Source organism: Lissotriton vulgaris, chromosome 4_1 (genome assembly GCF_964263255.1).
Source record: "Lissotriton vulgaris chromosome 4_1, aLisVul1.2, whole genome shotgun sequence".
NCBI classification, from domain to species: domain Eukaryota; kingdom Metazoa; phylum Chordata; class Amphibia; order Caudata; family Salamandridae; genus Lissotriton; species Lissotriton vulgaris.
The window spans coordinates 1,171,910,907-1,171,924,844 of record NC_141691.1 but is presented as its reverse complement, the minus strand read 5'-3'; the positions used below and the strand labels follow the sequence as shown (position 1 = coordinate 1,171,924,844).

At 43.4% G+C, this 13,938-nt stretch overlaps 1 protein-coding gene across 1 annotated transcript in view; it reads left to right on the top strand.

The window, feature by feature from the left end:
- The window catches only part of TNFRSF11A (TNF receptor superfamily member 11a), a 295,198-nt gene that overhangs the window by 90,804 nt on the left and 190,456 nt on the right, over positions 1-13,938 (top strand). The window contains exon 2 of the mRNA XM_086965397.1: positions 9,901-9,970. Within this exon, the coding sequence (XP_086821523.1) occupies positions 9,901-9,970 (70 nt within the window). The remainder of the gene's footprint in view (positions 1-9,900; positions 9,971-13,938) is intronic.

The following is a 13,938-nucleotide window of genomic DNA, read 5'->3' as shown; positions in this document are numbered from 1 at the left end:
GCACACTCTGCCTTCCACAAAACAGGTCCCGCCTATCTGTTAGAGAGAATGAACAACTACTATGCACAAAGAGCACTATGTTCATAAGTAGCTCACCTCCTATCCATCTCACGCACAAAAAAGAAAACGTGTAGCAGCTCACCCTTCTCTCTACTGATGGCCAAACTCTGGAATGAGGTTCCGTATTTCCTCAGATGCCTACCTAACTTAAAAGCATTCCATAAGCAACTGAAAACCTCCCTGTTTAAAGAATAATCAGTCACGTGCCCAGATATGTGCCCCTTGTCTAGTACTAGGACACTTGTGGCATAGCTGTGCCCTTTAAAATTCCCTCTATTTATTCATTCGTTCATCCATCCCTCAACAGTTGGAGAACAATCCTTTGCTGAGCTCACATATGTGTAAAACTCCATTTCAGCACAACTGTGTCTCTCCTCTTTCAGAAAGCACTGACTCCTATGACCCCTTACAGACATGAGAGCTACCTCTCATTAGGTACAGACAGCAAAATCATGCCTTGCTCTGTTTATCTATCCCCGGATAGGTGTGTATATTGTTCAATCTTTTCTATCGGTCTACATTCATTTATCGCCTGGGACAAAGAACCCCAAAGACAAGGACTTTCAATGGACATGCAGCCCGAGCGTATTGGCCTTGTGGAAGGAGATCCTCAGATCTGAATCTGTCGGGACAGGGAGAATAAGGAAGAAGAGAGACACAGAGTACAGGGGTTGAGGTGACACAAAGCAGTACTGAGCTGGGAAATGCCAGATAAAACTACAAAGGGACGTTGCAGACATCAATGTCAGAAACAGTCCAAGATAGGTAAAATCCTGTTTCAAGTACAAGGAAACAAAGAAAAAAGAACCAGCAGAATGTTTACCTTAAAACCTAGACAACAAACAGTACACCCAGAAAAGAAATAGATGATTCATAAACCATGCATTAAAAAGACTTAAACACCTAGATTTGAAAGGATCACTGAAAGAATATCGATGACACAAATATAGACTTACCAAAATATCGAGTAAAAAAATATAGAATGCAAAAATATTGAATCCCTATCTCCAAACAGGTAAGTACAAAAATATCGAATCAAAAATATCGTTGTAAAAAATATAGTTAGTCAAATTATCGAATTTTTTAAATGTCTTAAAAGTAATTGAAAATTAATGAAATAATAAATATAATTATCTTAAACATACTTAAAATACTTAAATAACCTTAAAATTAATAAATATTTATTGTAAATTAAAAAAACAATTAATATATATATATATATATATATATATATATATATATATATATATATATATATATATATATATATATATATATATATATATATATATATATATATATATATATTTTTTCAAAAGTCCGAAATTAACACAGCTCGCGCTGAAGACGGAAATTGAGTAAAGCCATATATATATATATATGACCAAGACACACTTTGGTGTCGAAACGCGTAACGTTGTCTGAGAATAAAGAAACCTAAGCAACTTTACTACCGAGTGCGCGTGTTGCTTTGAAGCACACTGTGGATTTGACATTAATCTTTTTCGGCTGGGTTCGCCGAACAACGCGCCACCTGACCATGGGAGTGAGGATCCCGGAAGGACCCTTTTGCTTGCAAGTTTGATACATATATATATGCACATGGGTATTTGCTGGTGATATATTCTATAAGAACCAGAATAACTAACGGATTTATCCGGAAATAATGTGTATTTATTTATTTATATATCTATTTGTGTTAACAGAAAATGTTTAACTGTTTATTCACTGGTATTTATACTATTTATTCAGCCTGTTCTCCATATGTCACAATACATAGTGTGTTTACCATGTTTATGATCACATGATGTGTGGGAGGGGCGTGCACCAACTTTTCACCTGGCATTATAAAAAGCAGAAGTGTGACAGACAATTTTATGCATGTGAACAAGGGCTTGTAGCCCGAAACGCGTTATGCATTTCCTGCATTTAACTTCCTAATCTGGATTAAAAGACCTGTCATCCATTTCGTGGTCCGTCTCCTGCTTTTGCGCTTCGCCGATCTGAAGGTTGGAAGTGGCGCGTTGGGAGTTCTGTTTCAATATATATATATATATATCAACACAATAACATATTATAATTAAGTGTTATTCTGTTATGCCACTGTATTTTACAGTTTATGTCCCCCTTTACAATAGGTTTTTCATTTCCATTTCCATTTGTGTTCTTTTACCCAATCAATATTGAGCACTTGCACTTTAAAAAAGTCACTTTCACTCACTTTCGCTGTCATGTGAGCAAGGTACAGGGGTGCCGAAACGTCTTGAAATCGACAGGCGAATAAAGATTTGAATGCCGAAAAATTTGGTCCGTGCTTGGTGTATCTGTGCCTGCTGTGATTGCTACGCGCCGAGTATACTTTGGTTTTGGATATATATATATATATATATATATATATATATATATATATATATATATATATATATATATATATATAGTACGGAACCAATGTCAGCGGGCTTGATAAATCTCGCCTCGGTGCCTCCCTAACCATGGGTCCCACGCTGCAACTCTGGGCAATAGCTTGCTTAATCTCCACAACGGCCCCCTCGCTGCCGGGGATGCCTGGCTTCACTTTGGGGATGCCCAATAGGGACCATCTCACAGGGAAAGCCAGGACGGGTTCCCCAGCGGTACACAGCGCCAAGAAACCCTGGGGTGAACGTGCGCTCTACAAATTCATACTAACTTATATATATAAACATAATATTAATAAAAAATATACAATATTTTTAACGTAGGATACCGGGAGGGTTATATTTACTATTACCACTCCAGTGAGTGCAACAGTATAGAAAACATTGGATAGCGTAGCAGTAAAAATTACTATTCCCACTCCAGTGAGTGCAGCAGTAGGGAAAGCGTTGGATAGCGTAGGGGTAAAAATTACTATTCCCACTCCAGTGAGTGCAACAGTAGGGAAAGCGTTGGATAGCGTAGGGGAAAAAATTACTATTCCCACTCCAGAGAGTGCAACAGTAGGGAAAGCGTTGGATAGCGTAAGCATAAAATTTACTATTCCCACTCCAGTGAGTGCAACAGTAGGGAAAGCCTTGGATAGCGGGAGGGTACAAATTACTATTCCCACTCCAGAGAGTGCAACAGTAGGGGTAAAAATTACTATTCCCACTCCAGTGAGTGCAACAGTAGGGAGAGTAATGGATAGCGTAGAGGTAAAAATTACTATTCCCACTCCAGAGAGTGCAACAGTAGGGAAAGCGTTGGATAGCGTAGGGGTAAAAATTACTCTTCCCACTCCACTAAGTGCAACAGTAGGGAAAGCATTGGATAGCGGAAGGGTAAAAATTACTAGGGCTGTTCTCTAGCAATCAGACTTTTGTGCAAACGCAGAGTGAAGCATGGTGAAAGCCGGGAACATGTCAGATCTGCATGCATTAGAGTTTTGTCATTACTTCTTTGTTTATTGTGTATTAAATGGCAGAGCTACAAATGTAAGTACATTGAAACTGCTAATAAAAAAGAGTTAAACCTAAAATGTCTAAGCAGCACTGCAGTCTTTGCATAGGAACACATGACGCGTTTCCATATCGTGGCATTGGAAGAATTTGTCTCTAACCCCGAAGGAAAGTAATTCCAGGACTTCATTGGCAACAGCATCTTCATTCTGAATATGCTGAAGCAGCCCACTCCAATGATATTGGAATAGAGACATTAGGGAATGGCACAAAACCTCGACATTAACAACATAACGACATTACAAACAAAATAATAGGAGTTTAAGACGCCCAACAAGAAAAGGATCATGGATACCCAGAGCCTCCTCAGATTTACCTAATACGAAACAAGCAAACACTCCCTTTCTACGTTTCGTCTTTTCTGCAACAACCTGTTGTGCCCTAACTGCATGTTCCCATGCCTGCCTAGTCAATCAAAACACAACATGCACCCATACTTTCCTTGATGAGCCCTTACATTTCTCTGTAAACCACACAACACTAAAGGCTGAAACACAGTGAATAGGTCACTATCAAAAAAATACTTAAGTTATCCATCTGAGCGCTTGCCACAGTGCTATTCGCACACTTCTACTCTGCACCCTTCCTGCATTTATTTTTAATTTTGTTGGAGGATGTGTGTTGGACTTGGCCCTTTTTGCAGGGTCATCCCAAAACGTTTTGCCTATCCTCCGGTATTTGTTTCTGACCTGTTGTTGGTGGCTTTAGGACTCTGGGCACTTAATCACTGCTGTTCAGTGCTAAAGTGCTTGTGCTCTCTATGTTAAACTTGGTAAGAATGGTCTACACCTGTTTGGCATATTTAATTTACCATTAGTCAGTCTCTTGTACAGTGGTAACCCATATACCCAGGGCCAGTAAATTAAATGCTACTGGTGGGCTTGCAGCACTGCTTATGCCACCCACCAAAGTAGCCTTTCAAACCTGTCTCAGGCCTCTGCCAGTGCAGGGCCTGCATGCGCAGTTTACTGCCACTGTGATGTGGAACCTAAAGTGGTTGCCGCGTCAGTGACTCCCCTTTTACAACTTATCAGTCACCCCTAAGGTAGGCCCTCGCTAGCCCTATGGGCAGGGTGCGGTGTAGGTAAAAGGTAGGACATGTGCCTTAACTGTGTGGCATGTCCTGGTAGTGACAAACAGCCTATTTGGTTTCTTACTGCTGTGAGGCTGCCCTCTCATAGGATTCCCTGATATGTGCTTCAGTGGTAATTCCTGATCTGAGAGGGGTAGTTTGATCAAGTTTGGTAAGTTTGGACTAGTTGTGATAAATCCTGCTTATATGTGAAAGTGTATTTATTATTACTATATTAGAAATGACCCTTTTAGAAGTGGGCATTTCTGGGTGCTATGTGTCTTTGGTCGTCTGCTAGGATGTGTATTGGCAGTCTGGCTTTGGAGTGACAGGGTCTGGGAACGTGCAGGGGCCCCAGAGAGTCTGGATGAGTCAGCGCTAGGCTGAATAGGCCTGGTCTGCATTTGGAGTAGTGGGAGGAGTTGCACCTGCACCTGAATCGGCTGTGCCTGCCTTCCACAATAATGGCTCCGCCCCCTGTGGTGTGTCTGGGGCTAGGGCTTACACTTTGAATGGGGAGTGTTGTACACTGTAATTATATTTTATGGAGTACCCTAGAACTGATTTGGACTGGGCTCAGACCCCTGGGTCCAGTGAAAAACAAAGGCATTTTCACTGTAAGTACTGGGGCTGTGACCCCTTGTCTGTTGAACTTCAGGAACTGAGGAGAACACACTGCGTGGACTGCAGTTAGCCAGGAGGAACTGCCACTGACCTGCTGCCCTGCTTGGCAGCTGAAGGGACTGCTTCTCTGCTTAAGGGACCCAGTGTGCTGGCCTGTCTGAGCCCGGTCTTCTGGAATCTACCAGGGCTGTGTGGCTGGCACTGGAAAAAATTGAAGCAGTGCTGTGCTTTATTTTCTCCCCCTGTAAGGAGGTGATCCTCAGTCAAGATCGTGGAAAGATCTATATAAAAATCCTGGTGCTTGCTGATCACAGCGCGTGCAGTGCTCCACCTTCCTTGTGCTTCTCAGTGAGGGAAGGAGAGAGCTGGTAGCAAAGGAGACTCTCTCCCTATCCTGTGCAGCCGGCTTGTGGAGTTTTGCTGGTGAGACGCTGGGCAAGTGCTGTAAACTGCCACAGAAGGGGAGAGCTGGAACATGCACTTGCTCCCCCCTCATTGGCTCCTTAGCCTCCAGTGCGTGAGCCTGCTGGGGGCAGAGAAGTGGCAGAGAGGAGAAGGTGAACAGAGTGAGTGCCGTGAGAGGCTTTGCCCAGCAGCTGGCCAGAACCATGCTGACAATAGAAGGCAGAAGGACCCACTGCCAGCGTCACAGGAGCCTCGCAGCCTTGACCCACTGTACGTGGGCTGCACCCGCCATAAGAGTGGTCACCGAGGCCCCGGGAGTGCTCTGGACACTTCTGCGGCTCTCCAGCAGTGAAAGGGGTACAGCAGCTCCTGCTCAGTCCCCGGTGCTTGCGGAGGGGGCTGAGCTTCTCAGCATAGGCAGCAGCCGCACAGCACGTTCGCGGGTGGCTACACGCACTCCTCTCTAAGCAGGCGGAGGACCAGGAAGTCCCCTCTGTCAATGGGGGCATGATTGTTTGTCTGTCCTGCGTGTACCCCTTTTCTCCGGCAGCCCCCACGGGGGCTTTTCGGTGCCCAAGCACCACCTGGGTTCTGTTAGCATTATGAGGGCATGGCTGGCCCCATAGACCTGAGCATAGCGGCCAGGCCTCCGTCACATGGTCTCGACGGCTGTCCCACAGAGTGGGCAGCCGCCACTTATTTTATAGGCAAACGTGATCTTTACGGGTTATGTATATCATAACAATTGCCTAATGTGTTCCAGGCATAATACAGATGGACATTTGGTCTAACTGGTATGTTCATGCCAGATACCTCTACAATGATCTACAATCATTACAATGATTCACTTCCTTGCACTATACGTGATGTTCTGATGACCATTGCTTGATGTGCTTATGGCCAAGCTAATGCAAAAATGATGATGGTTCATGATTTATGTATCTTCATGACAAGCTCCTAGTGGCGCAGGGCTTTATGTGATGTGGTCTAGTGTGTTTTACATGCTGTACAGTGAATTATGGTTTTATGTAGTTATTTACCTCTTTATAACAAGCTCCTATTGGCACACTGATTTATGTGATATGGTCTAATGTGTTTTACATGCTATGCAGTGATTGAGTTCTCAAAAAGGATGATGGTTTATGATTTATGTATCTTCATGACAAGCCTCCTAGTGGCACAGGGCTTTATGTGATGTGGTCTAATGTGCTTTAATGTGTTTAGTGTGAATTATGGTCTTATGTGGTTATTTGCCTCTTCATGACAAGCGCCTAGTGGTGCATTGATTTATGTGACATAGTTTAATGTGCAATGTAGTGATTGTGTTCTACTGTGTTTTTATGGATAATACAAAGGCTATTTTTATATAACCTTGTGTGGAGTTTCTTTTGTGGTGTGCCTAGTATGTCGCTGATGTGTGAGTGTTTTGCACAAACGCTTTACACATTGCCTCTGGGATAAGCCTGACTGCTCTGCCAAGGTACCAAGGGGGTGAGCAGTGGTTATCTTCAGCATGTAACTCCCTTGGCCTGACTAGAGTGGTGGTTTCTGTCTGACTAAGGCGTATGCCATAGCGAACCAGAAACCCGATTTCTAACAATGTGCGTTGTTGAGAACTGACATTTTTCCCATTTTGTTGGCCCTGACGCCCTCGCTGCATAAACCCTAACACGCAATGTTTATTCATTTACATGTTTTTATTGGTATGTGGCAACATTAATGTATTGAACGTTATTTTGTTCTTGCAGATAATTCCCCTGAAGAAGGGCGCATAGCCCAAAATGGATAGGGATGGGATATTGTGAATTTGGAGATGATGGAATAATACAATTTTGATGAATTACATTCCATACAAAGGATATCTGAAGGGAATAAATACATTTCCACATGTGATTCCTAAACTTGGAGTATTCGATTAATAATTTTTGGTTAATAAAGAATAACTCACCGCTTTGTGAGTAGAGATCTTGTGCCCAGGGGGCCGTCGCTGAAACCAGCGCCGCAGCTTACTCATAAACCCTAACCACCACAGCACAGAAATGTTGAACATTCTAACACTGTTAAAACCTGGTCAGCAACTGCACACTGTTCCTCTTTCTTGTGTTACAGTATTGGACTAGAATTTCAGGCAGTCAGGCACTGTCAGATGGGCCAACTTTAAGTAGTTAGTGTGTCTGTGGTTTTTTCCCCCGTTGTGATTCACAGGGCCAAAAAAAGGCCCACACGCAAGTCCTTTCTAGCTAGCACATTTGGTAGTGCTAGATTGACCGAATTCCAGCCTAACACTTTAGTAAAACACTTGCAAGGGCTGGAACCCCAGGATGACGGCCATTCATCTCCACCCACCCTGGTACGCACTGACACATAGTGCATCAAAGACTCACCTTGCTGGGAGTTAATAGTGCACAAATATAACTTTGTTTTACATTTGTGCTGTGCTCCAACCCCCTTAGATGGAATTAAGGGAAAAATAAGTCATTCCACCCTAACAATGGCTCTCAGTCTTTCTTTTCACCAGTTGTTTGTGAGGAAATAATACTGAGCAGGTCCTTGTGCCTACTCCCCCTGCAACAGTTCTGTCCAGATTGCCCACAGTCCTCTGAGCTCCTCTGCCTGTCTACCTGCTGCCTTCTGTTTGTCCTACTCTGCTCATTTCTTTCTCTGTTTTGCTTTTCTGCTAATTTTTCTGCCTTCTGTTTTGCCTTTCCAGCTCGGTTTTCTGCACTCCATTTTCCCTTTTCTGCTCATTTTCATGTCCTCTGTTTTGCCCTCTTCTGCTCTGTTTTGCCATTTCTGCTCTTTCTTCTGCCCTCCATTTAGCCTTCTGCTCGTTTTCTGCCCTCTGCTTTGCCACCTTATGCTCTGTTTTGCATTTTCTGCTTGTTTTTCTGCCTCTGTATTGCCATTTTGCTCATTTTACTGCCCTCCGTTTTGCCTTTTTCTGATGTTTTTCTGCCCTCTGTTTTGCCCTCTTCTGCTGTGTTTTGCCTTATCCTGCTCATTATTCTGCCATCTGTTTTGTCCTCTTCTGCTCGTTTCTTCCCTCTTCCAGCTGTTTCCTCGAGCCCTGGCTTTTCAACTGAGACCTCACACCTTAGCTCCCAGATACTCCCAGGCGTGACAGTGCTGTGCTCTACAAATGCTGATTGACTAAAAAACCTCTCCGAATATTACAACAAAACATTGCAACTCTATTGCTTAATCTTTTCCTTTTTTGTCCCCCTAAAAATGTGTTTTTCAATTTAGAAATCTAGCGTGCCTTCAAGAATCTTCATATTGGTGAAATCTAGACTTTGTTTCACCTCACAGGCAACTTAAGTTGATTAGCACACGTGTTTTTAGGTGGGGATGAGGTACTATTTACCTATCCGGCAGCTTCTTGCAATTACCAAAATAATCCATAAAATACACAGAGGTTTGCGCAACATTCCCTGCCTCTAATAAAGGGTGGAAGAAAGAGGTAGCCATGTTGGAACTACAGAGTTTGCCCTCCAGGGCTGGGCCAGGCAAAATGCTAGCGTAAGCCGGGGTTCTACCTTCTGACCACAGAGGATGTTAGCAAGGAGAAGCTAGGGTTTAGTGGTGGGGGGGGGGGGGGGGGGGGGGGGGAAGGGGGGGGCGGGTGGGAGGGGAGGGGAGAGGAAGGAAGGAAGCTTTCTTCAGAGAGGGACACATGACTAATGATGAGCTGTGCACACTGATTACGTTTGGTTTTCAAGTAAAATATAGCTACACGTGTCTCACAGTTATTCAAGAAAAGTCAGAAGGATTTTCTCCTGTCAGTGCTACCCTCACACAGTACTTAAGTTGGCAATGCCAGGCAAGTTGTGGCCAGCTAGCTTAGCCTTCTCATAATTAATAACGTGTCGGACAGTCTTTGTGCAATGAGATAGTCCTCGCATCTTGTCTATTCAGCCTGACGTAGGACCCCTGAAGAAGGCCTGCATGACTAAGGCAACGTTAATAACAGCGCCTCACAGGTCACATGGCTTAACCTGTATTTTTTAACGGGACTTCAAACGTTCCTGTGTCAGATCCGTGCAAACTGGGGAGTTCACAGCGGTCTTGTGGAAATGCTTCTTGTTATAAATTTTCCTTTGATTTTGGGCCAAGATAGCTCTCCGCACCGTCAGTGCTAAACGCTGACTGGATTCTCCGACACGCTGAACTGATTTTGCAGAAGGTTGGATTGTGAAGGAAAGCCCCTGTTGTGAAATCTTATCTTTTTTTGTGTTTGCTTTGCTCCCACGACTTTCTCTGCAGATCACGCACACCTGTGAGCCGGTAAAGCAGTACGAGCACCTTGGAAGATGCTGCATGAAATGTGAGCCAGGTAAATGGAGTATTTGACATATTGCTAACTCGTTGAACGCTCATATTGATGCTGCATAGAGGCACAATAGGTGGATGGGTCTGCTTGTGTAAAAATGGTGGTGTGTTATGTATTTTTATGTAGATTCTGTTTTTACCAGAAAATATTTTTAAAAAACAGTACAGTAGGCAAGTACACAGCTTTTTAAGAGTACTGTGCAGGAAAAATTATTCCACAACAAAAAAGCCCCGACATATTACCCAAATTAAATGTACTCTGGGAAGTATGAATTTGACTGCAGAGCCCACGTGCACCGCTCCCCCCGGATCCCTTATATCAGGCATAAAGTCAGGTGTGAGTACTGTCGTCCAGTCTTTTTTGTCGTTAGCATTTTGGTACTTTTAACCCTGCTGTTAGAGCGGGGACAGTAAGGCAGTAAGAGCCAGAATGCAAAGAAAGACCAGCAGTGAAGGAGTTACTCACACCTGGCATCAACATGAGATCTCACTTACAGATTGAGCATTTTCCTGATCGTGACCCTCTGGTAGTAAGGGCTAGTGGGCACAACTGCTACGTTTCCCAGGTACATGACTGGCTGCTCTAGTCCTGTTTTTTAATTTGCATTGTGGGACTTGTACTCTTGGTTTCAAAATTGAATAAACAAGACTACAAGTCACAAAATGCAACAAAAAAAACCACACTACTGGAAATATGTCACACATGGACTTGGCAAAATCGGCCGGGCTGGGTCGGGCCACTTAACAGTTCTGGGAACAGAGGCCCACATGCATCAAGCATTTTTGGAGTCGCAACATTTTTGCGATTTCCAAAAATGCGATTGCTTTTAGGAAATCGCAAATTTGCGATTTCCTAAAAGCAATGCATGAATACTTTTGAAATTGCGAATTCGCAATTAGAGGGACAAATTTACCGAGTAGTTGAACTACTCGGTAAATTTGCAAAAAGTGTAATTAACACTTTTAACGCATTTTAAAAGCATTCATGTTACGGACACACATGTCCTTAGGACATGTGTGTGTGCAACATGATGCGAAAAATACATTTCAGGGGTGCAGGTGGGGGTTCATTTGAACCCCCCTCACCACCCTTGAAATGCAATCAGGATTTGCGATTTTGAAATTGCGAATTCGCAATTCCCATTCATTCCTATGGGCCTTTTGGCCCATAGGAATGAATGGGAATTGCGATTTCGCAATTTCAAAATCGCATTTTTTATGCGATTCGGTAGAAATTGCGATTTCTACCGAATTGCATAAATATTTAAAAAATAATCATGCATAGGCTTTTGCGAATTCTAAATTGCGATTCGCTTTTTATCGCAATTTAGAAGTCGCAAAAGCCGAGATTGATGCATGTGGGCCTGAGTCCCTACGGACTAAGCATCAGTGGTAAGATGATTGCAGGCCAGGCTAAACCACATTTTCTGTGATAGCCATCACCTACCATATGCACACATGTGATATAAACACCATCTGATTGCAAGGATGGTACAGTTCTAATGACACCCAATCACTACCTTGCCACTAACCAGGGAATGACTGGGATTAATGAGATTCGATTTAGACAGTAATCCCTAGCTGTCTAGTAAGGACCTCAAAAATTCCAGTGCCTAAAGTGCAAAGAGACCGAAGTTAACTAGCAAATGACCGAAAGACCAGTGCAACTCAGACTGACTTGTGGAAATAAGTGAGCAAGATTAAAAGAGTAATAAAAAGCGGCTAGAGTAATAACTAAGAACAATGTCAGCAAAAGTCCATATTTAAAATGTGCTACCTGCTTATGTACACACACTGCCACATTGTCGAATTCTCCAGGTTCTGAATGGAGAAGGCAACTGGTGTTCTCTTTAGAAACTATTCAGAAATGGATCAAGATTATTAAATAGAAACCAAAATAGAGGTTTTTAGTAAGATCGAATGTTTGAAATTGATCAGCTTAAAGTTACAACAAGTAAAATATTGTAAGTACTTACGTTTTATATTTGATAACAGACTAAGCTGGGCTTGATGTTTGAATATAAGAAAAGTGAAGCTGCTAGATACCTGAATGATCTTCTCTACTCTGTTTGTTAAGCTCACAAAGGGCAAGGTGGCAATGGTCCAACATACCAGGCCCTGGCCTGAGTTTCTAAGTCAGGAGAACAGACTGGTAGGATGAAAATCATTCTTTGGCAACGCCTATGGCCACAAGGATATTGAGGCTTGTATGGAAAAATCACCTAAACGTCTTCTGAATAACTATTAAAGACCATAAGAGCTTACTTACTTTTTAAAATTCAAACATGTTATTAGAGTATCAAAAAAGAATAGAAACAGAGTTTTGGAAAAGGGCCTTTTTGCAGAGTTATCCCCAAACTTTTTGCTTTTTCCTTCTATTTTCCCCTGACCTGTGTGTGTTGGTTTTAGAACTCTGGGAACTTTACCACTGCTAATCAGTGCTAAAGTGCATATGCTCTCTGTGTAAATTGTGTTATGGATTGGTGTTTCCATGATTGGATATTTGATTTACCTGTTAGTCCCTAGTAAAGTGCACTCCGTGTGCCAGGGCCGTTGAATCAAATGCTACCCGGGGGCCTGCAGCACTGGTTGTGCCACCCACGTGAGTAGCCCTGAAAACGGTAACTCAGACCTGCCATTGTAGAGTCTGTGCGCAAGTTGTAACTGCAATGTCAAAAACCACAATTGATGGACATAATACAGAAACCGGTCCTCGGAAGCTTGTTTCCGGTCCAGGGAAGGCATGGCTTGGCAGTTCGGGCTGGACTGTTCCCATGAGGCACAGGGTCAGACTGATTTGCATATGGCCATGTCTGAACTGGGGTGGTGTGGAATGCAAAAAAACGATAGATTTAGGCCCAGATCTCTGTACTGGGGTGAATGTATGACATTGTTCTGCATTCTGTCCATCAACTGTGGTTTTTGTATTTGTCACCCCGAGTGAGATGGGTATGCTCAGACGTGAGTCCCATGCTCTCCACACCACTGGATTCAAGCAAGCCGGGCTGAAGACGGCTGGAATGCCAGAAACCGGTCATCGGAAGCTTGTTTCCGGTCCAGGGAAGGCATGGCTTGGCAGTTCGGGCTGGACTGTTCCCATGAGGCACAGGGTCCGACTGATTTGCATATGGCCATGTCTGAACTGGGGTGGTGTGGAGTGCAAAAAAACGATGGATTTAGGCCCAGATCTCTGTACTAGGGTGAATGTATGACATTGTTCTGCATTCTGTCCCTCAACTGTGGTTTTTGCATTTGTCTCCCCGAGTGGGATTGGTATGCTCAGACGTGAGTCCCATGCTCTCCACACCACTGGATTTAAGCAAGCCGAGCTGAAGGCGGCTGGAATGCCAAAAACCGGTCCTCGGAAACTTGTTTCCGGTCCAGGGAAGGCATGGCTTTGCAGTTCAGGCTGGACTGTTCCCATGAGGCACAGGGTCTGACTGATTTGCATACCCTGAACTGGGGTGGTGTGGAGTGCAAAGCAACGATGGATTTAGGCCCAGATCTCTGTACTGGGGTGAATGTATGACATTGTTCTGCATTCTGTCCATCAACTGTGGTTTTTGCATTTGTAACTGCAATGTCAACTAGGCCAGTGCACACACCGGCCGGTCCCTAACCTTCCCTTTTCTTAAATGTCAGACATCCCTCAGGTAGGCCCAAGGTACCCCTGTGGGCAAGCTGCAATGTATGTGAAAGGTAGGACATGCCCTGGTGTGTGTGGCATGTCCTAATAGTGAATTACAGCCAATTTAGTTTTTCACTATTGCAAGGCTACCAGTTCCACTTAAGATAGAATGGGAGGTTTGTTTATAACATCTCATAAACATAACTGGCCCAGGGAATTCGGTAGGAAAATATCATTTAGTATGCCTGAACTCAGAATCTAAAGATGCATCTTTTAGTGAAGGTGCTTTTTACATTCTGTGTTTGAAAATACCACTTTTAAAAAGTGGGTATTTTCTAGCTCAG